This window comes from Patagioenas fasciata, chromosome 24, assembly GCF_037038585.1.
Source record: "Patagioenas fasciata isolate bPatFas1 chromosome 24, bPatFas1.hap1, whole genome shotgun sequence".
In the NCBI taxonomy this organism is placed as follows: Eukaryota; Metazoa; Chordata; class Aves; order Columbiformes; family Columbidae; genus Patagioenas; species Patagioenas fasciata.
Window position 1 is genome coordinate 6,043,891 of NC_092543.1, and position 26,698 is coordinate 6,070,588.

The 26,698-nt window shown below is 47.6% G+C and overlaps 1 protein-coding gene across 4 annotated transcripts in view; it reads left to right on the forward strand.

The window, feature by feature from the left end:
- Positions 1-26,698, forward strand: part of KIRREL3 (kirre like nephrin family adhesion molecule 3) — a 218,647-nt gene that overhangs the window by 177,300 nt on the left and 14,649 nt on the right. For all 4 annotated transcript variants that reach the window (XM_071798881.1, XM_065855680.2, XM_065855682.2 and 1 more), the window contains 3 exons: positions 11,347-11,504; positions 12,569-12,719; positions 17,402-17,507. In XM_071798881.1, coding sequence (XP_071654982.1) covers positions 11,347-11,504; positions 12,569-12,719; positions 17,402-17,507 — 415 coding nt within the window. The remainder of the gene's footprint in view (positions 1-11,346; positions 11,505-12,568; positions 12,720-17,401; positions 17,508-26,698) is intronic.

Genomic DNA, 26,698 nt, shown 5'->3' on the forward strand with positions numbered 1-26,698 from the left:
TTCTGCACCCACGGGAGCAACGATGGATTCGAGGCCTCGCCAGCCGAGCTGGGATTTGCAGCCGCGTTAATTAGCGTTGAGTTCCCACATCTCGGAGGCAGCCGAGCAAGGAGAAACTTTGAAGAGAGCGTTGGCTTCCTCAGGAGGGGAAAAAGGGAGGAGAAGAGAGGAGACCTGGTGATGATGATGATGATCTGGCCACGGTGTTGTGAAGCCTCAGCTCGCGGGACGTGGAGCAGAATGGGTGGATGAGGATGGATGGACGGATGGATGGGAACCGGGTGGTCGATCTTCACCGGGGTCTTGGCAGGAGCATCCCAAGCCTGTCTTGCGACGCCTTCATCCCTGCCTTGGACTGTCCCAGTAGAGATGCTGGTGGGAACACGGTGACAGCCACAAGGGGACAATGGGAGTGTGAGAATGGAGACAGAAGCTACTTAAGGTGAATAATTAATAGGCAATTAACTCGTACATCCACCTTTTCTAGTCAAATTCCCCATCTCCTCCCCCTCCATGGCCTGTTCTAATATTAACTCTGCCTGCGTGTGCGTCCCATTAGAAATAACTCCTTCTTAAATCAACATGAATTATTGAGCGCTACAGATTAAGTTAATTTGAAGGGAGAGCTCCTGTCTTTTAAGATGACATAAGCCAGGGACAGAGGAGCAGGGTCACCTCGGTGCCAACTGTATTGGTGTTTAATCACAACCCTTTTCCTCTGTCTGTTTTATTTTTAGTTTTATTCCAGTGCTCTTTCTGTCCAAGTCTCCCTTGCAGAGTTGAGTAAGCTATTTCCATTACCAAAATGACCGCTGGCAGCTTGAGACATCAGCATTTCCCAGCTTTCCTGCTCTTTTGATCAGAAAATAAAGAGGCTACAGCCTGGAAAAGGTCATTTTTCAATGTTTGTTCGTAATGCTGAGCTGCAGTGAGAAAATGTGGACTAGGTGACGTTTCCAATCCAGGAACAGTTCAGCTTGGAACCACCTCAGGTATTTTTTCCTACTTTTTGAACAGAATTCAATTCTCTGAATGGAAAATTCAGCCTAAACCAGAGTCAGGATGTCAATTGAAAACAACAACGAGAAAAAAGAAGTTATGAAAATATGATCATTTTCTTCCAGGCAGTCTCTTCTCCTTGAATAAGTTTGGGTCTCCACGAAGCCGCGTTTTCTGCTGGGAATCTTTCCTAGTGGCAAAACAGCAACCAGGTCTACTGAGAATGAAACGGAAACATCAAACAATTGAGCACAAATCCCAAATAACCTAAATATTTGATGTCACGTCTGAGCAACTTAAGTTTACAACACTCTGAGCTGGCTCCATTGGATGGCACAGGGTGGATGGTTTTCCTTGGGGAGGTTTTCCTGGGGTGGGAAAAGCATCTCGGAGGTGCTTTAGAAATTCGGGGCGAAAAGCAAATTCTGCCTCGTGCAGCTCAAAAATAAACCCCATGTTTTCATTGATCCCGTCAAAATTCACCCTTTTTGCTTTGTTCCTGCCCGGATGCCGGAGCCTAAAGGACCGCAGAGCAAATTGGAAAAGACATGGTTAGAAATGATTAATGTTTGGGTGCTCGCGCCGATCTGCGATTCCTTGTCTCAACACGGGGAGGGCCTGACCCGTGTTTTTATCGAACGCGAAGCGTTTGGCTTCTCGGCACAGAGTCCACGGGTCTGTACTGGACTGACAGATGCAAAGCACATTGGGTTGATTAAAAGCTTTTCTGGTTCTCCGTCATCCCTTTCCCCTCTTACTCTGCCCCTCGTGCAGGAGCCCTGAGCAATTATTCCCGGCTACAATGGCTGTGAAATGCCACGGGGATGCTTGTTGTGCATCCAAATCCCTCCGTCCCACTGTCCCTATCGTTGCTTGCGCCACCTCCTGCTCTGGGCACAAACCTTTTTGTGTCTCACCCCCAAATCCTCCCCAGTTTGGGTAAAGCATCCAGGAGTCTTTGCTCCCTCTGAACCACACGAGCTTTTCCCTTTTGCATTATTTCCTGCTTTCCTTTTGCATCATCTGCTGCGTCGAATTATTCCGATTATTCTGCTTTTTGCCCTCATGGATCACTGACACCTTGTGTTCTGTGCCGCGTGAAACAACCCCACACATGTGCGTTTCTCCCGTTTGTCAATCGAGCCAAAACTCTCCTGTCTGCATCCGACCCGTGCTCCTCGGAATCTGCATCACACGCAGCAGCTGCTTTTGTGCCTCTCACGTATGGATGCGCTATAGGTTGAGGGATCCATCCCTGGGGGGAGCTCGGTGGGTTGTTAGCGACCTGACGTGAGCATTGGCTCCCTCTCCCCGTGTCATCCAGCGGAGAAGAATGAGCCCCTTGGAGCGTGACATCGCCTGAGAGACAGCCCCCGCTTTCCTATCGATCCCCCCGATGACAAACGGAGCAGAGATGCTTTGGGAGAGGATGCGTCAAGTGGGATGTTCCCGTGTTTTCTTGGGGCTGAGGGCTTTGCCAGCCCTATCCTGGGTTGATTTTTATGTTTCTTGAATTTTTTCCCTTCCTTTAAGTGTTGTCCAGCCTTGAGTCGCTCCAGCACTTCCCCTGGCCACGCTGGAGAAAGGGCCGGTGAATCCTGCAATGAATCTCTCTGCTTGGTACGAAGGTCCTGGCCTTTCCACATGACATTTTATTTCTAAAGCATCTCTTGGTGTGTCTGATAGACATCGGCGTCCCACGCAATGCTGGAAAACCCTCTTTCTGTCCATATCCAGGGCTGATGCTGCAGGGATGATAGTTTGGGACAATCTGGGGTGCATCAGCATCCCCGAAGCAGCTGTTTCGTGTCCAGGTCATTGCTAGAAAGTCTGCAGAGATTTCTCATGGTGGGCGAGAAGAGGCTTTCAGATCACAGGCAGCGCTGAAAAATCGCAAGGGGAAAAGGAAAGTCTTTCGTGGTATCACATTTAATTGTTAACAAAGACAAAAATAGCACCTCTCATATCAGGTTCACCAGTTACCAGCTGCCCTGTTATGTATTTGATTCCAACCGGTAGGTTTAAAAGATGTAGAAGGTATGTAATGATAATAATTTACATTCGTATAGTGCCTTGGATCCACTAGGATCACCAAGTGCTTTCTGTATATATGGATAAAAATATACTGGATAACAAGTGCTCCATCCATCACCAAATCACAGCCACCTCCCCGGCGAGGCGAGGAAAGAAACCGTGACACTTGGGGTGCTGCACAGTAATTTCGTCATAAAACCAGGTGATAAAACCACTTTAAAAAACAACAACGTCATAAAAAGGAGAGCCCTCGCTGTCATAAAAACGGAACAGGAGGGGAAACTTGAAAGGCAGAAGGTTGTAAATAGGGATTGTTGTGGAAACCGAGATGTCGCAGAGATGCTCGGGGTTAGAAGGTGAGGAGCTCGGCCAAAAAATCCACCCCCCCGAAAGGAGACCCACAGTTGAGACCCTTCAGCAGCAGCATCTAAGCTGGGTCTGTGAGGCAGAGGAGGGCGAGGAAGGAAGAGAAATTGAGGCTCTTCGAGTCATTCATTCAAAATTCACAGGCGCAGAATCGCAGCCTGCACAGATTTGTTTCCTTTTTGGAAATTACAGGAAACTACAGGCGCCGGGGATTTATTCAAATAGCCACTTTAGATGATTAGGATGGCAGGAGGCTGCGCTCACACACGCAGACCCAATATAATCAGCTACCAGGCAGAGCCGGCGGGAGAGGAGCTGAAGGAGCTCAGAAGGGACTAAACACGAGGATAAAGCCAACCCTGCCACCACGATGGGACGCAGGAGCATCCTATTACCTTCCCCTGGGCAGGTTTGGGGTGATAACGGAGAGCACAGAGCTCCCAGCCCCTTATAAATGAAGAAATAGGGAAAGTTTTTACCTGCCCTGAATTCATTTAACAACAAAAAAATAATAAGCCATGCACACATGCAAAACCCTGAGCAAATATTGTTTGTAGGGGTGGCCTGAGGGTCAGCAACAAAACCTCTGACCCACCAAAGGGTGCAAATTGCGTAATGAAAATAGATTTGGTAATAGAAAATGAGGAGGAGGAGACTCACAGCTTTTTATCCAGAGAGCTGTTTGCTTTCCTTTTTAAATATTGCTCTGGAGTACCAGCGGTGCCACGCACATCTCATCGTCGTCCTCCTCGCCACTGAGCGGCGGCGTCTCCCTCCTCCCCGCGCATGGACGCCTTCCAGCCGCCCTCTTCGCGCGTCGCTCGAGGTGTCGCAAAGTGTTTGCACACAGGCGAGCAGCCCATCTGCCACCGAGCCGGCAGCCAACGTGCGGCTTCGCCACGTTCGAGCCGGGGAGCCACAGGAATGGGGCACCCGGAGCTTCTCTGCAGGGTTGGACACAAATGTGGACCCTCCAGGGTCCTTATTTTGCCACAATTAAATCTTTAACCGTGCAAAAGCCCTTCTCGCTACTCTTTTCCCCAGCTGCAAGGTCATGGAGGACTTTATGGGCCATTAAGCTCTTCTTGCTCATCCTGGCAAGCGAGAATTGTTGTAAAGCACCCGGGTGATGGACAAAGGTGGATGTGAACATCTTAAAAGGGAAGGAAACCTAAAAGATCAGGATTAGGAGGTCTTGAACAGGCTGATTTGCAAATAAAAGCAGCTCAGAAGCTTTGACACCTTGCCTGAGTGAAGGAGACATTCTGAAAACTTCCAGGCTCCTCTTAAATGTGGACAGCATCAGCTGAACCCTCCGTGGGGCTTTGGGGGTGAACTAGACCCTCATTTCCCCTTCCACAGGGTTTTGGGGGTCAACTAGACCCCTACTTCCCCTTCCACAGGGTTTTTGGGGTTAACTAGACCCCTGCTTCCCCTTCCATGGGGATTATGGCGTCAACCAGACCCCTGCTTCCCCTTCCATGGGGATTTTGGGGTCAACTAGACCCCTACTTTCCCCTTCACAGGGTTTTGGGGGTCAACTAGACCCCTGCTTCCCTCTCCATGGGGTTTTTGGGGTGACCCGGAACGCATGTTGGCCAGACACGGATGCTACCGAGCTCTTCCGTGCTCTCCACCTTCCCCCTCTTTTCTTTACAAGTGCTTTTCTCTTATCCACGAGTATTTTGTCCAACTTCACAAGGTTTTTAGCAGCGAGACGTTCACTAAGAGGCTGTTGATAAATCTGGAGGAGGCGGCACGAAGGCTTTAGTGCTGTGTTCTCTTCCTTTCCACTGGAAAAAGCAGCTTATCTGCTGCCGAGAATACAGGTTCTTCCTCCTTATCCGCCCTGAAATCTTATCTAAACTGGTTCAGGTGGCGGAGCTGAGAGAAGGAAATAATTAAGCAAGAGACGGGTGAAATGGTGACATTATTATTACTTAAATGGCCCAAACCTTTTACCTCATGTATTTTTTTTTAATTTTCCTCTTTTTTGTTGTTTTTACTGCTGGTGACACATAACAAGGGAGAAATTGGGTTTTTTCCAGGTTATCTCACCCATCCACACACACCCAATTCAACCCCCTCCTTCTCCCCCCACAAGTATAAATCTCCTTTAACTGGCTCTGTTGGCAAGACAGAGAAATAATTAAGGCGAAGGTGGCTGAAATGTTGATGTTATTACCGTAATGCAGCAGCCTGTTTAGTTTCTTTGCCGATGAAATGCAACCAGGGGAAAATCAGTTTTAAAGATTACCTCCCAGAGATGCAAATTGAGGAGTGGAAACCATGTAGTCAGGAAGAAATGGTCTCAAACTAGGAAACATTTCAAAGTCTCTGACAGTCTCTCAGGGGCTTTTAAGACCACAATTTACCTTTTGACTGCGTTCTATTTTCTCTGAAATCCTTTATTTCCTTCTTATTTATTGACTGGAGAGACAGCACAAAAACGAGAAAGCGATTCTCCAGTCGCTGGTCTTAAAAATCCGTAGAAGAAAATTATTCTCAAGAGGATGGGTTTTTTATTGTTGTTGGGCTATTTCTTTTTTCTTCCCCCTGTTTTTTAGCACTCTGTGTGAACCGGGGCTTAATTGAATCACTTTGCTGTAGAAAGGCCTCGGACTGGAAGGTATCAAGGTCAGCAGCGTCTCGGAGTGAGAAGCCCTGATTAGAGAGGTGGGAACCGCGGCGATAATGTGAACACGTCAAAGGGGACGGGTTGGACTCCATCCCCACGTAATTAATATATCAGGAGCCAGTGGCCAAATGGCAGCGATGGGCTCTGGGGGGGTTTGCTCTCGTTTTGGGGGTGGCAGTTGGGATTAAGAAAAGGTGCGTCTGTGGTCCTTGGATTAGCATTGCACAGTTAGATTAACATTGTGATTTTGGATTAGCATTGTGATTTTTTCATTATTATCGTGCTCTTGGATTAGCATCATGCTCTTGGGTTAACACTGTGATTTTGGATTAGCAGCATGGTTTTGGATTAGCATCTCGATCTCGGTTTAGCATCCTGCTCTTGGTTTAGTATCTTGCTCTTGGATCAGTGTCTCACTTTTGGGTTAGCATCGTGTTCTTGGTTTAGTATCTCGCCCTAGGATTAGCGTCACGATCTTGGTTTAGCATCTCACTCTTGGGTTAGCATCGTGCTCCTGGATTAGTATCACAATCTTGGATTTGCATCTCTCTTTTGGGTTAGCATCTTGATCTTGGATTAACATCGCGCTCTTGGTTTAGCATCGCGCTCTTGGTTTAGCATCTCACTTTGGGATTAGCATCGCTCTCTTAGATTTACATCTTGCTTCTGAGTTAGCATCTGTTTTGGATTAGCACCCTGCTTTTGGATTAGCATCATGCTCTTGGATTAACATCTTGTTCTTGGGTTAGCATCTTGCTCTTGAATTTGCATCATGATCTTTGGTTAGCATCAGAATCTTGGATTAGTATCTCACTCTTGGATTAACATCTCTTAGTTTAACCCGTCACTCTTGTCTTAGCATCTCGCTCTCAGGTTGGGATCACACTCTTGGATCAGCATCTCTCTCCCACAGCAGCAGCAGGGGATGGAGGACCCTCCGTCCCTTGCATTGCAATTCCCGCTGTTGACACGCGCTCCCCTTCCTCCCATTCGAGCCTTGGGCAACGGTTGAGTCACTTGCTCTCGGAACCAAAGGTTACCAACCAACTGTCCCTCATCCATCCCTTCCCGGGTGTCTCAAACTCCATCATCACCCCCCTTCCAGCTGGTTTTAGCTGCCAGCTCCTGGTTTGGCCCAGCATCGCATCCCCTTGGCCTTGCCCTGGTGCTGTCCTGCTCCCTCTTGCCATTCCCCAGCACACACACGTTCCTCTCTGCCGGTGTTTCTGTGTTTCTCTCCGGGAATGATACCAAGACGCACAGAAAGATAAAAAAAGAAAAAAGAAATATAATCATAAAGAAGTCCCGCAGCGCTGGCCTAGTTAGACCGTACCCAGCTGTGAGCTGAGCCTGCTGCCCAAACGAGCCCCCTGGAGACAGCTCTGCTTGGGAGGAAATAACTAGATTAAAAAAATATCGCATCAGCTTAGGCTAATATGGGTCAGAATCGGTGCAGCCCAGTAATTAAAACTGAGATTGCAGAGATTAAATCCTTTTAGGCCATCCAGACCGGCTTTGTTTAATTACTCCTCTCGGCGCTGCCTGCGCAGAAAGAACTGTGTTAGGACATCGCTCCTCCATCGATAACGTTGAGCTTTTGTCAATATTTTTCTGCTTAACTTCTGAGGTTGCACCCACAGATATCAGGACAGATGTGCAGCAAAGGGGTTACAGGCTGATAAAACCTTGCGTTCGATCCGGAGTGAGGATTTTCACGCCCAGGCTCCTCAGACCCGCTCTGGTTGCTGCTCAGCTGCTTTTCCTGGCAAGACTCAGAGCGACTTTTGCTTCCTCGTGCTGTTCAGAGGTACCTTTGAGAGGTGCAAAGGCAGCAAGGAGGCTGGAAGGGGAAAATCACAAAGGTTTGGAAAGTTTCCCTTTTGGAACGAAGGATTTCGCTACAATTGAACTGAAAAAAAAGACTGATTTGGGCAAGATCTCCACAGGAACAAAACCATTTCTTTCAAGCCCACCTGCCTTGAAAATTGCAACCTGGGGTGTGCGTGTCCCCGTTTCCCCACCAGGACTTAGACACCTCCTGTGACAACATGGTGTCTTGGTGGCCGGGACCCCTGAGCTCTCTCCTGGACAGAGTTTTGGGGGTTTATGCCTGTTTGCACAACTCAAAAGCACAATTGGAGTCGTTACTGCACTTCCGTGGCTCCTGTTTTTCCCATCTCATCTAAAGCCTTTCTGATTTCCACAGGCTCTGGAGATGGAGCATCCCTGGGGAGACAGAGCTTCCCCGGGGAAGTGAAAGGTCCCCTCGTCCTGGTGCCAGGACCCCACATCCCTCTGCGCATCCATCGCAAGATGCAAGAGCACCCTCTCCTGTCGCTGCTCTGCCTCACAGGTTTATTGGTTGAACTCCCTCTCTTCCCTAGAAACCAGCGCTGAGATTCTCCATCGCCTACCGGGACGAGGACATGGGTGACCCATCACCCCTTGTCGTCACCCATGATGCTCCTGACATCAGCACTGAAGTTTTTTAGGAGAACCGGGGGAATATTTAACTTAAAAACGCAATTTCAAGGAGAGGCCTGTTATAATTACTAATTAGGTCTGGTTATAATTATCTCTCTTTGCAGTCCCATACCTGCTGCAGAATAGCTCCGGTTCCTCCTCACAATTAACGCAGAAAGTCTTTTACGATCCGCTGGGTGATTACATCGCAATCGCAGCCTCTGCTGGCTTATTAAAGGAGGGCCGATATTTACAGAAGAACATTGTGATCAAATTAAGCTAAAATTAACCGGAGTAAATTAAGAATACCGGATTTTTTTTTTCCATTTGCTTCCCTTTTCCGCCACAGAAGTTGCCTCTGGGTTCATTCTTAATGCTCGGTGTTGATTGCAGTACTTGACAGGGCAAAAAAAAAGACACAGAAAGCAGCAAAAACTCATTTATCTGTTTTGGCTCTGCTTGAAATCTGCATTTGCATCCTGCAAAACTACCGGGCCAGACCCAAATCTCTGGCATTCGCAGCCCCACAAAGGTTTAATAAACTTGCTAAAGGTTCTGTCGGAGACTCTGTGCTCATCACTCGCCTCCTGCTCCGGGAGCAATAGACAAGGAGCAGATTTCCCCCGGCGACGCTAAACTCAGCGCTTGCTTGCACTTAAGTCGCGCCTTAATAAGCCCAAAGCCAGCGCTCAGTGTTGGGGAGAATCGCGCAACGAGGAATTCACAGATTATTTTCATAGCGATGGGCCAAACAAAAGAGTCATCAGAGGGTTTGAGGTTGTGGTTTTCATTTTTTGTTGTGGTGCGTTGGGTTTTTTTGAATTAGCGGTGGGTTTTGTGGATTCTCGCTCTGCTTTTACCAATTCAGAAGCTGAATCATCCTAAATAATAATCTTGCAGAGGGTGGTGGAGGTAATGAATAATATCTCTGGCCCACGCCTTGGGGTAAATTATCTTTCCGGTTAAAATTAATGAATTTTGACGGGCTTTGCAAATTATGTCTTATTAAGGATTTACCAACTTCTCCACCTTTCCTTGATCACCTTGTCCCTAATCCTCCACATCAAAGTCGTGCTGAACATCAGGTCCCTTCTTGCGTCTTTAGCAGCTCCTGGTTTTGCCCTTAATCCAGGAGCTCCACCTTAGTCCTGGTTTAACCCCCCCGGCTGAACCTCCATCCTGGCAGCTCCACTTACAACTTTTAAGTCCCAGTTAGCCCCTGGATGTGCAAAAATAGGGCACGTACAGCGACTGGTTATACTGTGGTGGCTAAGGATGGTGTTAATTGAGATTAATTGCCTAGATGAGGTTCTTAAGGACACAGTTTAGTACTGGTGTTGTGTTAATGGTTGGAATCAATGATCTTGATGGTCTTTTCCAACCAAAATGAATCAAAACACCATCTGTGTTTGAGGGAGGAGGATGCAGGTCATACTTTAAATTGACTTTAGGAAGATGCTCACTTAAAGATGCAGTGGTTGGGATGAAAAGTTTCATGGTGAACAGACCAAAATGCTCCTTTTCCTCCTTAATTTCAGTAGAAGAGGCTCCCATGAGGTCTTCAATAAGGTTTTAGGTTGTGTCCTCTTCTTTCTTCCGCTTCTTTCCCCCAGAGAGAAAGAAAGAAGAGAAATGAGTGAGTCAAAATTAGGGGAAAAACCTTCAAGCATTGCAGGCTTGTTATTTGCAGAAAACAGGTGGGGGGTTGTTGGGAAGAGGATCCCATCTCAAGCCAGGTTTCTAAACTGATTTGTGTTGTCCCAGGTGCCATGGAGGGTCTAAAAGAGGAGAGTCAGGAATTGGGGCTTCACAAAGTCCTGGATTTAACAAAAAAGTTCCATTTTGGTGGAAAACTGGCAAGTTCTCCCCATCTGCGTCCCCTCGGTGAGGATGCTGGAGGGTGGGGAGCTTTCTCCGCCTGTTTCTGAGCTGCCTGTGAAGCAGGAATTTCCTTGCTAATATAGATTATTTCTTATTTTTGGGCAATATGGATGTTTCCCACTGCGTCCTCCACATCTGGTGGCTTCGCAATGCTCGTTGGGTCCCCAGAGCCCCCCAAAACAGGACGTAAAGTGGCTGTACAGCACATTTATCTGTAGCAAAACCTGTTTTATTGCAAAGAGAGTCTCTCAGATGTCTTTTCACCGCCAGAGCAGAGATGAAAGGTGAATTTTTCATCTCTTACGGTGCTGGTGGTGGTGGTGGTTCAAGAGCCAGTCACAAAAGAGAAGATGATGCTCAGGTGGCCCCTCATCTCCTGCTTTATTTCCATCCCTCCTCGTCTCTGACGTGAAGAAAAAGCCACAGAGATGCCCGGGGTCCACACGGCAAAGCCGCATCCTGTAATGAGAATCCAGGGCTGTCAGGTTGAACTGGTTTCAAAGCAAAGTCGAGATCTTAAATGTCTCCTCGATGCCCCCTGGCAAAAAATCCGCTGTCACAGAGGGGAGATGCTTAAAAGACTCACCGTGGCGAGCGGGAGCCCGACCGAACCACGGGAGTTTCACAACTTTTTGCACAGTGAGCAAAAGTGACAGGGAAATCAAAGCTCAGGGCTCCCTCCATCTCTTCCTTCAAAGGAAACCACCCTCCCGACAGCTGTAATAAGCTGTTTTCCCCCAATAAATGCAACAGATGATGGTCCAAATCCAGTTCTTCTGAGCACCTGCTCCAAATCACACCCGCCTACCTCCCAATTTGCAAGTTTGGATGGTGCCACAGCCCCATCACAACCACCTCCAGAGGTCTGAGATGTCACTGTCCGGTCCAAAAAGCCCCCCCGGAAACCAGCAGGAAGGTTTAGTGCAAATAACTGACTTTATCTCCCTTGTGCTGTCTCTTTGCAGTTCCTCCGGATGATCCCATCATTATGGGGGGCCCCATCATCAGCCTGAGAGCAGGAGACCCCCTCAACCTGACGTGCCACGCGGACAACGCCAAGCCGGCCGCCTCCATCACCTGGATGCGCAGAGGAGAAGTCGTCAACGGAGCCACCTACTCCAAGGTGAGGCTGGATGGGGACGCATTGGGCTCTTTTGCTTAAAAAGGGGGTCCCAGGCCTGGAGCTGCTCTTGATACAGCCCCAAAATATCTACAGAGGTGAAGCCCCCACCCCAACAACTTCCTTGATGGAGAGGATGGAGGAGGCAGTCAAAAAACTACAAGTTGTTACCAAAATGCTCTGAATTTAGCTGTTTTTTTGTACCCTCTCATAGCTCATAATCACCTGGTACACCCACTTCTCCCCCCAAAAATCCCACCTGGGTGCAATATTGATATTGCATAGACCCAGCCTTGGCTGGAGCAGAATCTCCAGATCAAAAGGTGGTCACAGTGACACACATACATACATCCCACCCACCAACAACAATTTTCCATAAAAAAATCAGAATTGTTGGCATTTTTTTAATTTAAACGAAAAAGCCTTTATTGGGTCATAAAAGACAACATCAAAGAGCAATCACCAGTGTACTCGGAACGGGTACCCACACGTTCTCCTGTTTACGGATGCCTGCCGTCTGGTAAGTGCTGATGATTCGGTAACACTTGACATTTCTAATGGAAATTTCTCAAGAACAAAACAAGAGACGTAAAATGGGTCAGTTTGCAGCCATTTGTAACGCGAGCAAACTTCAAAGCCGGGAGTCAAAGGCATCCCTCTTGAAGCTCCTGAAAGTGTTTTAATAGACATTTCACCCTCTGCTTCCACCCACCCTCGTTCCAGCAACATCCTGATAGAGACAAAACCCTCTTTATTTCCTCCTGCCTGTCACTCTGCAGAGCACATTGATGCCTCTACTGATGGGTGAGAGGGGGAATCACCCCATCTCCCCACACACGAGGCAGTGCTAATTAAAACCAGGGAGAACTGACCTTTCCCTCTCTCCAGTCAAGTGGAATTAATTAAGACCCAAAGCCATTGACATGCAGTTGTTTGTAACTTTTCCTGCTCACCCCAAGCCACCTTCTCCACTGCAGAATGCTCAGACCTGGCCCTGAGGAGCCAAAATCCTCCAGTATCCATCACAGTGGTTATTACCTTTTCTCACCCCTATTTCTCCCCCGCAGACGCTTCTCCGTGACGGCAAGAGGGAGAGCATCATGAGCACCCTTTTCCTCGCGCCCTCCGACATCGAGAACGGCGAGAGCATCGTCTGCCGCGCCACCAACAAAGCCGTTCCCGGCGGGAAGGAGACCTCGGTCACCATCGACATCCAGCGTGAGTACAGGGAGTCTCCATCATCACCGCGGGGTTGCCCATGTGGGTCCGACCCAGGTCAGGAGTGGGACACTGGGATGTAGGGCTTTCCCTTTACTGGGATCTACTGGCAGGGTGCAGTCAGAGGTAGATCTTGTCTCCCTTGAGCTCCCTGGGGCACCAGAAGGACACAGACCCCCATGAGGACATCTTTTGTGTCTCATGTCAACGATTTTGAGGAAAAGCAGCAGAAATAGCATCCCTGGACATGACCCATTAAGATTTCTGGTACAAAAAACCACATGTTTTCTGTTTCATGAGCTGTTTAACGGCAAGTTTTTTGTATTACTCTCCACCGAGACAGCGTGTTAGGCACCTGGTGGGTGGGAATTCTCCCTCTTGTAAAATAAAGCCAATGTCAATCGCCATCTGAAGGGGACAGGTGTGTATTGAGAGCAATATCATTCCCCCTTTACGGTAAATCCAGGAAGAAGAATCTCCCTTCCTCAAAAATCCACATTTCACAGCTCTTTTCCCTACTCCCCTGCAAGAGCTGCTGCTCATCTCCGTCCGCACACACAATCCCTGCAGCTGTATTTACCAACAATTTGCGAACGCGTGGTGTTCGATATTAGCACGCCAGCTGCTTTCCAGAGCCCAATTAAAACTGGCTGAACAAACTCAAGCATGGCAGAAAATACACCCATTTCAGACTTCCAGCTTTCGCTGCGGGAAGATTAACAGGCTCTCGGGTCGCCAGGACAGCACCAGCCACATAAAATGAGATAATAACACGGGTTATTTCACAGTTACAATGAGATGCACGCGCGTCCTCGCGAACAACACGGAGCCAGAGACATCATGTACAACACAGGGTGGGAGACGTGAGCCGCATCCTGGCAGAATCTGCGTTGGAAAAGAGAAAAACCCCAATAAAAAACACCCGATTTCCACTCTGAGCCATTAAATACTCCATGCCGTGAAAGTAATAATAATAACGACCTATCCAGCCATTAGAAGTGTGTTGTTCTTAATGAGAATATCAATTTCCCAGACCTGGATGGGTGATGGAGGGGTGGGAAAATGTCAAAATGGATTAACCAGCCTGCGATGGGGTGGATTTTGCTGGGGAACCGACATCACCCTGGGGAACCAGCATCCCTCTCGGGGACCAGCATCATCCCAGGGAACCAGCATCTCTTTGAGGGACCAGCATCCCTTTGAGGAACCAGCATCCCTTGAGGGAACCAACATCATCTCGGGGGCACCAGCATCATCCCAGGGGACCAGAATCCCTATGGGGGAGCAGCATCCCTCCCCACCAGCTGTGCAGCCACCAAGACACCTGAGCAAACCCCTGAGCGATGGGGCAGCCTGCTGAAGGTACTACCCACTCCATTGGGCTTCGCTCCCAACCACAAGGACTTTGCGAAGAGCTAAAGGTATTTTTCTTGAGCAAAAATTATCTGTGCCGCTCATTTCTCCTGGGGAGCTGTCCTTGCTGCAATGAAAAGGCAGGCTGCGTAGCCCTCTGCACCTTTATTCCGACATCTAGCAGAGAAACAGCACCTTTTGGGGATAAAAATTTAGGTGTTTTGTGCAAGAATAAGGAAGGAGGCAGCGATTGTTGGCTACCGAGCTTGTCCCAGGCTGGCACAACCCGCAACTCTCCACCGCGGCTCTTCGCACCCTGGCAAACGTTGCCTGGCCACACGGTTTGCAAAATAAACCCAGGGAAGCAAAAATAATCCCTCCCGAGAAGCAACAACCCGGTAAATCACTCCTGCTTTCGTTTCCTTTTGCAACTCAAAAGAGCATCAGAAATGCTCACGCTCGGCAAGGAAATGGTTTCTTTTCTACGCAGGGCGCGTGCGTGTGGTGGGAGAGAATGTTCTCTTTTGGCTGATGCGAAGGTGAAGTTTGGCTCCCATCAATCTTAGCAGCGATGAAATAGCTGAGTCATAAAACCTTCCCATTCCAAAAAAAGTAAAAAAATGGAGGGGGGGAAAGGAATTAAAAAATAAACCAACCCAGAGCAGGGTCTGTAAGGGAAACACTAAGCGACTCCAGCTGGAACATCTGTTCGATGTGATTTCCCTTCCACCAGCCACATCAAAGTCAACCTCCTGTGAGTTGTGCGCCGAACATCACAAGTGGGATTAAAATCATGTTTAATAGTTTGATACGCTATAAACTATTTATACTGCCGGAGTGCGGGGGCTCCCTGGAAATGCACATCCTGGGATGGGGAGGAGCGGGGTTATTGCTTATCCAAAGCCATTTGCTCCAAACCTCTGTGCACACAGATGCAGGCACTCATTTTTACACCTTTTTTTTTACATGGCAAGAAGGGATTTGACTGCATCTGGATTTTTTGCGGTGGGAAGAAGGTGCAGGGCCTGTGAACCGAGGTGATGAACAAACCGAGGGTCTCCTGCTGCATTTATCCTTGTAGCACTGGAGTGTTTGATCCCCTTTTGAGGTTCCCAACAGGGAGTGTGAAAGCCCAGGGCTGAAGAGGCATCTCAAGCTGCTTCCAGCTCCTCATTCCTCCTGTTTTGGGATTCAGAGGTTTGGGAAGGCAGTAGAGCACAGAGAGGGGTCAGCACCTGGCAGCGCAAGAGCAGATGGAGCTCTCAGCCTGTGACCCCAGCGAACATTTCCCAAGTGATAATTTAGAATAGTGGGAGTTGAGGGGTTTGCTTAGGTGTCTCGGTGCCTGCATAGCTGGTGGGGAGGGATGCTGGTCTCCCGTAGGGATTCTGGTCTCCCGGGATGATACTGGTGCCCCTGGGATGATGCTGGTGCCCCCAGGATGATGTTGGTTCCCTCAAGGGACATTGGTTCCTCAAAGGGATGCTGGTACCCGGAGCTGATGCTGGTCCCCCAGAGGGATGCTGGTTCCCCAGGGTGATGTCGGTTCCCCTGAGGGATGCTGGTCCCTGGAGGGATGCTGGTTCCCCAGGATGATGGTGGTTCCCTTGAGGGATTCTGGTCCCTCAAAGGGATGCTGGTCCCCCAGCATGATGCTGGTCCCCCGGGATGATGCTGGTACCCCGAGCGAGCTGCTCACAGGGACACGAGGTACCCAGGCGTGCAAGCATTTGCACACATACTCTCCTCCCAGCCACCTGTGGGCTGGCTCTAGCTGATTCCATCATTCAAATTAATTACAAGAAGCCAGGCAGGAATTATAATTGTAACCAAGTGGAATTACGTTCTGATGAGTTACAATTTGGGTCTTTTTTTTTCCTTCCCATCTCTAAAATACCCCAAAAAGCGCTTACACACACAAACCCACGCCATCCGCGGCTACTGCAATATTAGAAACCCCAATCCCATTTGTGAAAGGCAAGATCAAAGCCTCTAATTCATTTCCTTTGCTCTTTTTTTTCCTTCTTTTTTTATTATTATTTTATTTGGAGTGCAGGAGGGAGCCGGGCTCATTTTAATACAAAACGGCTCCTCTGGAAATCGCAGGCACAGCTACTAAACCATCAAACAATGGGGAAGCTACTAAAGAGAACTGTGATTCATACTTAACAAAGGAAGGTGATTAGCTGTTGTTGTCTAACAATAGGGACGTGTCAGGATGCCTGCAAATGAATTAAGAGCCCACTAAATATCTCTGGGCTGTTCTGTTAGGGAAGCTCATTTCTATTCCCAACTGCGCTCATCTTTATTGTCATTTGAGTTGCACATTTTAAAAATTGAGATTAGGGTAAATTGAAAATACCTATAATTTCCCTGTCATCATTTCCCCATCGAGGAGGCAGGTGGCTTTGCTGGCGACAAAGTGGGGCTCCGGTGGGGCATCATAAAATGGAGCAAATGGAGCATCATAAAATCATGAAATAGTAGAATCGTTTAGGTTGGAAAAGACCTTTAAGATCATCGAGTCCAACCGTTAACCCAACACTGGCAAGTCCCCCTCTAAACCGTGTCCCTAAGGCACTAAATCACACCCGTAAGGCACTAAACCATGTCCTTAAGGCACTAACCCATGTCCCTAAGGCACTAAACCATGTCCCTAAGGCACCAAAGCGTGTCCCTAAGGCATTAACCCATTAACATCCCCTCTCAGACAACACGAAAAATCAAAACGAACCTGGATATTCTTATTCCCCACCTAAACATCGCAACCTTTTCTCTCCTGGCTTTCTTTCATCTGTTCTCTCCTAAATTTTGTTTGTCACTAAAGCATTTAGACGCTTATTATATAAAAAGAAGAGAAACTGAGCACCAATTGGAAAAACTGAAGGGCCTATGACACCACTAAGGGCTTGGCACTGATGATTAAGCTGATGAAAGAGTAGAAATGCCACTTTCATGTTAGCAGATAGACAAAAGATCATCATTACCCAGCACGATATTAAACGGGAGCTTTTCAAAGCAAGAGAGTTGATTTCCTGAAACAGGAACTGATGCCGGCGTTAACGTTTTTGATGTGAAATGCTTCATCGAATGATTTGTGCGGCTCCTCTTTCTGCCTTATTTACTGACGTTCTCCAAGACGAGAGCGGCGTGCGTGACATGAGCCTGTCTCACCAAGCCCTGAGCATCATCTCACAGCCTCAAGGAGTCTCAAGGCTTTTGCCATGTTTTTATCATGACCAGATTTGGCTTTCTAGACTCAGAAAGTGCTTCCCAGCCTTAGAAGCTTCTGGGGATCGCTTAGGGGTTTTATCTCTTTCTCTTTGCAGATCCCCCCCTGGTGAACTTGTCGGTGGAGCCGCAGCCAGTCCTAGAGGACAACACCGTCAAATTCCACTGCTCGGCCAAGGCCAACCCTGCTGTCACCCAGTACAGGTAAGGCAGCCGTCCTGCTTGCTGGCACCGTGCGGCTCCATCCATCAAGAGCTTCTCGTGTTCCCCACTATGCAAAATTATCTGCTTCAGGTTACCCAAGAGCACTCGTAGGGTCAGAATCATTTTGGTTGGAAGAAACCAAGGTCATCAAGTCCAACCATTAACCTGACTCCAGCACTAACTCGTGTCCCTAAGAACCTCATCTATGTGTCTGTTAAACATCTCCAGGGATGGTGACTCCACCACTTCCCTGGGCAGCTCCAGCTGTGGTTTCTGGTGGCATCTCTGTCACAGCTTGGTGATGATTCCAGCTCATCCCTACAGCTAGGGATGCAATGGCTGGATCCTGATCCCCCAGAGCAGCAGAGACCTGCTCTGGCCTGGTCCTTTCCCAGCATCCCCTCCCCGATGGTCCCCAACGCTGCTCTTGCCTTGACGATGTTGTTTCATGGTGAGAGGCTCCAGTTCCCTCCACGTTAGGCTGTCTGCTCCATTTTTGCTGCATGCAGCATGTCCTCATTCAGAGATTCATTGGCGTTTGGAGTGGATTGAGAGTCCTGGCACCGAGCTGGCGGAGCCATCTGTTTGGGGACATAACGAGCAAAGCATGCTGAGTGAAAAGCCTATTATGGGAAAATTCCTTTTTTTAAATTTTTTTGCCTGCTCTTTTATGATTTGAAAAATACAACTCCATTGCTGTTTCTCTGTAACCCTTAAGCACCTGCCATGAGCATCTCTAAGCCCAGGAGAGTGGAGCAGAGCCCAGGCCAGAGTAGAGATCCCAGGGCTGGAGACATGAAGGGACATTGGGGATGGGCTCTCCTTGAGTAGGATGTTCTCCTTGAGTGGGACGTTCTCCTTAAGTGGGACATTCTCCTCAAGTGGAACATTGTCCTTGAGTAGGGTGTTCTCCTTGAGTGGGACATTCTCCTTGAGTGCATACGGTCGTTGTTACCACTTGGGATCTTCAATCGTTGCTCCGGTGAACTTGGAGTGGGATATGGGGGCTGCCAACATTAGGAAACACCCTTTTTCTCAGAGATTCATCGGTCTAAGCCAACAAAAATATGGGTACGGAAAACTGCCTTGAAATTCTGAGCACACATAGGCACAAGCGTGCAATCGGTTCTGGGTTTGCAGTTGATGATAATGGAGGAGGTACCTCTGGGGACAGGTCACCACGACCCTCCTCCTGTTGGGCTCGTACAGCTCAATTAGCACAATCGAGTTTGCTGGCAGGAGCGATTCCTTCCGGCACAACAAAACAATAATTGCGTTCCTGGTTACACAGAAGAGTTATTAATTCGAGAAGTCAATTAATGTCAAAGATACAAATAGCCCTGGTTTTGTATTTACAGCTAGGAGGAAAATTAAGCAGGGGACTATCCAGGAAAGGATACGTCCTTGATTTCATTTCCCTTCCAAAAGATCCCAAAGCTCTTCACTAGATACATAAAGGTGGCAGATTTTTGGCACTTAAACTTGGAGTCCCCAGGACCGAGATACTTGAAGGTGTGAAAATGCGGAACACGAGCTCGGCGACTGGTGAAAATGAACTTATTCTGCCTTAAAAACAAACAACAGAGAGGAAATCTGATATTTTTTTTTCTCTCCTCAGGAGAGAACCACTCTAATACATCTCTGGCTTCCCTCGGCCTCACATAGAGATACCAGATCTTGATCTTGCACCAACATTCCTTTTTAATACCTCCCAATATGTTTGTCAGTAAAGGGCCCTGAACAGAAAGGAAAAAATGTCTAATAAATCTCCTTTTCTGGGGGTAAATTCCCAGGAGACAAAAATCTCCTTCTGCCCCCACAGAGAACGTGGCTTGGATGAAATCAAGGCAGCGGCTTTTTCCTTAAGAGGTGTTTTTTTGCACTCTTTTATATAATATATCACACACAGGTGGGTTTTAATGTGAGGAAAACCTGGTTATGGTGACCTGCTCCTGGAGATGGAGTGGAAAAGCTACAGCCCACGCTGCATCCTTTGGGGGGATTTAATGACATTTTATCCAAAATCTTCAGGTTTCTGCAAAATGTTTGGCCTCGGTGGAATTTTCTAATGGGGGATCAAGCCAGAACCCCTTTGGATTTAAAATCTTGTGATGCTGGAGGGTGGATGGGGTGTTGGGTTTCTGGCATAGGGATTAATTAATCATGGAAGTGGACAATTCTGAGATGGGGAAGGGGTAATTTGGGAATTTTCTGGCTTTTGCCGCAAGCAAACGGGCACAAAAGGGAAAGGGAGGGCGAGTAATTAGCTGTCACCATCGTTCCACCACCTGTGCCGACGGGTAAAATTAATGGACAGCAGCAGAAGTCGGGGTGATGTGAAGCGACTCACAACCAGGGCTCCTCTTTTCTCCCTTCACATCTCTCTGTTTTCCAATCTTCTCCCGGCTTTTGATGTCTGTTGTGTGTCTGTGGGGTGCGTTCTTTCTTTTTCCTCGCTGTTATTATTTATCACTCGTGGTAAGAAAGGGAATCTTTAAAGCGACAGAAGAAAATGGGCAAGTTGAATATTGCAAGAGGCAGAGTCCCTCAGCCTTTCGGGCTCCTCGGGTGCTGATTATTGTGGGGAAGTTGGTACAGGCAACACAATAATGATCCATATCTCACTCTCACCCTCAAGGTCCACAGAGACCTTTGCAGGTAATGTTATTTTTGTAAGCGCAGAGGTGTGGGGGGTATTTTGATTCTGGGGGGCACTGCACTTGCAAAATAAAGCGTGGGACTGATGGACAAACAGACACCTGCCCAAATATCAGTGAAGATCTTCCTGGACTACATGTCCAGAGCTCGGAGCCAGCCCGCAGCATCCCACCAGGAACATCATTTGTTTGTTTGCTCGGTGGGCTCCGGTCTATAGAAAGGACACTTCTTGTTGGGTAAACACCGTTTTATCTCTGAACCAACCGTCACTCATCAAATATTAACCCAAACTCAACTGCTTCTTAAAGAGGTGTTCTCTAAAGGTGACGGGGCTCGGGTGCACCTGGTGGGACACAGTGTCCTCACCTTCCTCTGCCTTTGCGCAGGGGAAAAGAAAAACATGGGACTTGTTGATGCTGCAAAGGGACAAACTGGAAAAAGATTCAGTTCCTCCAGTTCTGTCATGTCCAGGTCTGTGGGTATTTTGGCTGCTGGTCTTGGGGGAGAGAGTGGCAGGTTTGCTACACGACAAAGAGCTGGTCGATGCGAGGAAGAGTCTTGGGAATTGTTTCCTGCTGCCAGGACTGTTGGGTGGAAGGAGAAACCACCCCAGGCACTGGGAACTGATGTCTCTCATCAGCCCCACTGGGTCAGCCGGGCTTCTAGATGTGCGCAACATCTCCATTCTCAGGTGAAACACCAGGGGAAAAGGTGTATTTGAAGTTTAATGCCTCTTCCATTGAGCTACCAGCAGATATATTCGCAGATCCGTATGTTGCCGAGGCCTGAAGGGATGGTTGGATGATGGGAAGTGGATGCAGATACTCGGGGCGACACATTTCTTTGGCAGCTCTTGACAGAGAAGCAACAAATGATCCATTGTTGGGAAGCCAAGCTGCAGCAGTGGCCGTTTTCCCTCTTCTGGCACTATAAAATCTGAATATATTTCAATATGAAATTCCGATGCCTTTGAAAAACCTCTCCTGGGAGTTGGTGTGCTTGCTGTGTCGCTTGTTTTCTTCTGCCCAGAAGAAAAATGAACATCCCTCTCCACCCTGCATTCCCCAGAGCTTCTGATCACTGAGGCCACCACCTCATGGGCACGTTTTGCTGTCTCCACCACAAAAAGGCAATCTGCAGTATTAAGCTCTTACTAAATGCCAAACGCATCTCTGTTAATATTTAGAAGGGACGGTCAAGGGTTTGAAACACACGGAGAAGCCAGTGACCACTGGCAAGGTGTGAAGTCCACAGTCACACCACCCATCAAGCTCAATGTCACGTTCACTGGGGAAAAATAATGGGACAGCTCTGCTGGGGACAATGAGGAGACCCAGGGTGGCACTGCAGACCCTTGGGTGTCCCTGCGGAGCAGGAGAGGTGATGTGGGGATGTCTGGTCCAGGCAAGAAGCATCTCAGCATTTTCACGTGGAACCGTCACACTGGCTCTGCACCATTTCTTGGCACGCTCTGGACCTGTTTCCCCCAAACCAGCTCCATCCTTCAGTCCAGTGGGAAAGGGCCCTGCAGGCATTTCACAGCAGCGACGGCATAAATCTGATTTATAGACACAGCAAAACGGGGGCTGAAATGAATGCAAAGCACACGGAGGTCTCGAGTCATTGGCACGGTGACGTTTTTCTTCCTGGCTATCTCTCTGTTTTCCTGCCCAGGTTTGTCTTTGTAGTTTCCTCCCAGACAACTGGACCTTTTGCTCTGAAGTGAAAATGAAAGCTGGCAGAAGAAAAAAAGAAAATATATATATATATATATATGATGGGAAATGAATTCTTCAGATCTCCTTTGTGACACATCAGCCCCATCTGCCAGCGAGCGCAGTGGCGGGTGGAGAGGGAAAGACAGGCTCTAAAAATAAAATAGAAAATAAAATAAAAGGCAGAAATATCCCTGGGATGCTGGCGGACTCCCCCAAGATACGTGAGGCCGGGAAGGTGACAGGGAAGGCGCATCCATGGCTCCCCGAGCCACATCTCCTCTCCCATTTGCAAAGGAACGCGACGGCTTCTCCGGCCGAATTTAACCACCTTTAATCGGAGTTATTCCAAACCACACTCTCCGCTTCCTTCATGCGCTCCCGCAGGACGATGGGCTGATTTCACAGAACGAAAAGCCTCAAGCAAATCTTGTCACACAAGAAAATTGATTTTTCAAAACTGACTTTTACAAGATTACTGGTGGGTTTGGGGTTTTTTGGTTTTTTTTCCCCCCCCCCTTGTCTCTCTTCTCTATCGTTCCCTTCCAGTCTCATGAGGTGGCTTCAGATCTAAGGAAATTAGAGATGCTGTGACTAAACTGAAAATGTAAAAAGAGGGAGAAAAAATGAAAAGAACTTATACCCAGCACTCAGCACCTCCTCCCCTGCTGCCTCTGAAGGATACGGCCACCTGTGTTCGTATTTGGGAAGTTCTAGAGATGCCTCCATCACTTCTTGGTAATCCATTCCTTGGTGATCCTAAGCTGGATCACAGGGGCTTTTCTTTCTCTTCTTATTTTCTCTTGTGAAAGAAAAAAGGGACTTTCCTCCTGCCGCTCGATTCAGACATCTCAATGTCTTTTGTTAAAAAATAATCAGAGAGGGGAAGAGTTGCCTTGAAGTCATTTCAGACAGCTTAAAATATGCTAAGCCTTTGTGTTACTGCAATATAAATAATGAATCTTCTTACGGCTTCCGTGTTGGGTAAGATGTTAAGAGCATTCATTTCCGCTTGTGCAGAACATGGTCAGGGACACGCGTGGTGTGAAGGATGAGGCCGGAAGGACCCCAAAAAAAGGGACTTTTTGGTCTCATTCAGCATCAGATCATGGAGAAACTCCATTAATTTCAGCTCTTGACGTTGTCCTTGGGTTTGTGCTCCCGTTCAAACTCTCCAGAAGCTGCTGGCAAATATTAAAGTGAAGGAAGAACATGAGCTGTTGGCTCTGGATTCGAATCAAGCGACGCTTATTGTTCAGCTCAGCTTTGCTATTGAAGCATGTAATTAAGGACTTAAATCTTTTTACTTTTGGAGAGTTCTCATTTTTTAAATACTGTTACTTGCTGGTTTATACAGAAGTCGATAGATAATCACAAATCAGTCTGTTGTACCAGCGTGCAGTCACATTTTCTCGTATTATTGATTATTTTCTTTATTTTGTTGTGTTATATGATTATTTTCTCACAGCGTGGCTGAGAACAGTATTGGTCTAAGGGGATCGAGAGGCTTGGTCAAGAATAGTGACTTGAGTATAATTTTGAGGGCGGGATGGATGGATGGATGGATGGATGGATGGATGGATGAATTTCATAGTGAAAAAATGAACAGATCCTTTGGTGAACTTGCAACTTTATTCTACTTCTTCACCCGTATATGTTGCCTGTTAGCACAAGGGGAACGCATTTCTGGGTGTATCATTTATTATTCCTCCTTATGAGCTACCAGATCCCCCAGTTATTCCCAGTTGAGCCAGTGGAGCCCTGTGTTGGATTCCACCAAAATTGTTGCCCTTGGCATGTCTACAAGAAGGTTCCTACAGAATTAGGACTCAACCCATCTTCACCCAGGGCACATATCTCCAAGCGCCTCCGTTGGTCACTTGAATCGTTTGATCTAGACACAGTTAAGCCCTGAATAATTAACTTTTCTGGCAGAATCATCCAAGGAACCTGCCAGAGAAGGAGCTTGTGGCTCTTACCAACCTGAGTATGTGCCAAAATTCAGGCATATAGAGCCTAAAAAGCAAGTTGGAATGGTGGGATGGCAACAAGAAAGAGAAAACCCTTTGAAAAGCCACCTGGGGGCTCTCTGGCCAGAAAGGCAGGAGCCATTCTTGCCTTCGTGCCCATCGTTTCTGCCCTAAAACACGCAGATTTGGTAGTCATCCAAAACATGTGGTCCTGGCTCCGAGATCTCCCTGGCAGCAAATTTCTAATGCTGATGAGGTGCTGTGCTGCTTTATCTTCATTTAGCACCATTTTTTTCCTTGCAAATCCCAAAGGAATTGCACGGTGAGGCGTAAAGTTGTAAATATCACAAGCACGGGTGATGTTTTTTAAGGTGAAAAATAAGCTGGGGACTCGAAACTCAGCCGGGACTAAGGGGTGACTCACATGTCCAAAATTTCCCCAGGATAAGCAATTTTGGCAGCTGGCTGTCATAGCCTGCTTCTTCAGCCCTGCCTGAATGCTTTCCAACCGCCTCTGCGCCTAGAAAAATCAAGAATTTAACATTAATAATTTAACTTGGGGTGGAAAAGTGTAGTTTTCATATGATCCCATGGCTCTGGGGCTGAGTTTTGTGGAGGGGAGATGAGTTATGGCAAAAGGGGTGGGTTTGTGAAAGGTGAGGGTAAGAAAAGCGTCCGTCATGGCAAGAAAAACACCGAAAAAGGGATTAATGGGGACAGGGTGGATGCACAATCTCCTGGGAAGGGAAGGAAGAGGATGGGGGATTTTGATTATCTGTGTTACACCATTGACTATTTGCATTATGTCATTGATTATCTGCATTACATCATCAATTATCTGCATGGCTCCATTGATTATTAGTGTTACACCATTGATTATCTGCATTACACCATGATTATCTGCGTTACACCATTGGTTATCTGTGTTATGCCATTGATTATCCACATGGCTCATAAGCCGCCTTTAACCATTTCCAACAGTTGATCAGTCAAGTCGTTGACAAGTTAACAGCTTTGTTTACTTCTTCCCCTTTGCTTCTGCGGCCAATTTGTTCTGATCCCTGCGCTAAGAGAAAGGGTATTTGGATTGTTTTCTTGCCAAAATGACACGGCTTTAATTGTGCCTTTTGGGAGAGAGCAACATTCTCATCTTGGTTTCTCCGGGCACAGAATTGGCCTTGGTGTGTTCGTGCCTGTCTCCGGAGGGCTGAACTCCGCTTCCACATCTTTCAGGTGGGATCTGGAGCCCTAAGAAGCTCCTCAGTGATTTTTTCCCACTCTTGGGACCTGCTGATGCAGAGCAGACACAAAACCCGTGCACCTCCGTCAACAGCTGCAGTTTGATGAGCAATCAGGCTCCTCGCCGGCCTCTTGCCTTGGCAGGGGGAGCAATGCAGAGCTGAGATGAGACGGGAAATCAAACCAGAGGTTTCTTCTGCGCGGCAAGGTGTTATTATGATCATCAAAACCCCAGAGTGTTTAAAAACAGTCAAATCCCATGTATTGTGGCGAGCGCAATCAGACACTCAAGCCTGAACTCTTGAAATTCAGGAAAAGGTTATAATATTTCTCACTGATTTTTGTTTCTGAAAAAGGCGACATGAATGAAAAAAATAGGCAGGGGGAGCGTAGCAAAGTTGGCTCAGAAGCTTTTCCTTGAGTGCTCCCCACACTGTAAGGAAGGATGCTCAGCGCTTTACTCAGGGCTCTGCCCTCCTGAACTTAATTAAACCCCACTCTGCAAGGCCCAGCTTTGTAATTTAGATGGCGGTGAGATTACCCAGCTGATAAATGAAGCCAGCAGAGGGAGTGGGACCGAGGAACCACGCGGGACCCACATGTCTTCATTAGGAAGGGAGCTGGCAGGAGGAGAGGGACAACCCCATAGATCACCATTATGGAAATTTACTCCTAATAAAGACATAATTTGTACGATGCATCATGCCGGAGCCGCGCGGGAGTGTTGGTGACACCACTCGGACCATGTTGCTCATTCAGTCATTTCAAGGGTGATGCTCAGCAAAGGTGGAGCTGCCACCACGAGCCACCTGCTATCCTTGCCCATCTTGGACCTTGACCATTGTCCTTGAAGGACCATCCTTGCCCATCTTGGACCGTGCCCATCATCCTTGAAGGACCATCCTTGCCCGTCTTGGACCATACCCATCGTCCTTGAAAGAGCTTCCTTCTCCATCATCGTCCCATGGAGGGTGACAGAGTGACACTCACATGGGGACGGCTTTCGTTACGCCACTTCAATTCCCAATTGAAGTTACCACTGGCAATAAAGCAATAAAACCCATTCTCTGAGCGATTTCTCACAATTAATAGCCATTCCCAGGAATGAAACGTTAATTAATTCATTCCGTCAGCCACGCATTTATTTAAGGTATTTGTGGGTGTTCTCACTACTTTTATTAAGCAATTAAAACGTGTCCAAGAAAATATTTATCTGTTTTAAGCTGTTCTTAGTAAACACAATTTATATGGCAAGCAAGTGCTATATTTCGCCTTGTTTAATTAAAAATTACGATACACGCCGCTTCCCCGGGTTGCAGCCAATCTGGCAGGAGTTCTGGTTCAAGGAATGCGTGTGGCAAAAACAACTCCTTAGGAAGAATCTGCATAGCCAGAACTATGGATTTAAGTCCCACCTCCCGTTCAAAGGACACAGTACAGATGTGGGGGGGGTTTTATTCTTTAATTACTGTTTTTTGCTGCTGTCTCTAGTAATTCCTTTGAAACTGGGATTGAAATATTGGTTGAAATTTGTTTGTCTCCATCACCCTGACTGATTCAATTTCCAGAAGATACTGAATTGGGAGGCACTGGGCGCTGCCCCCAGTGA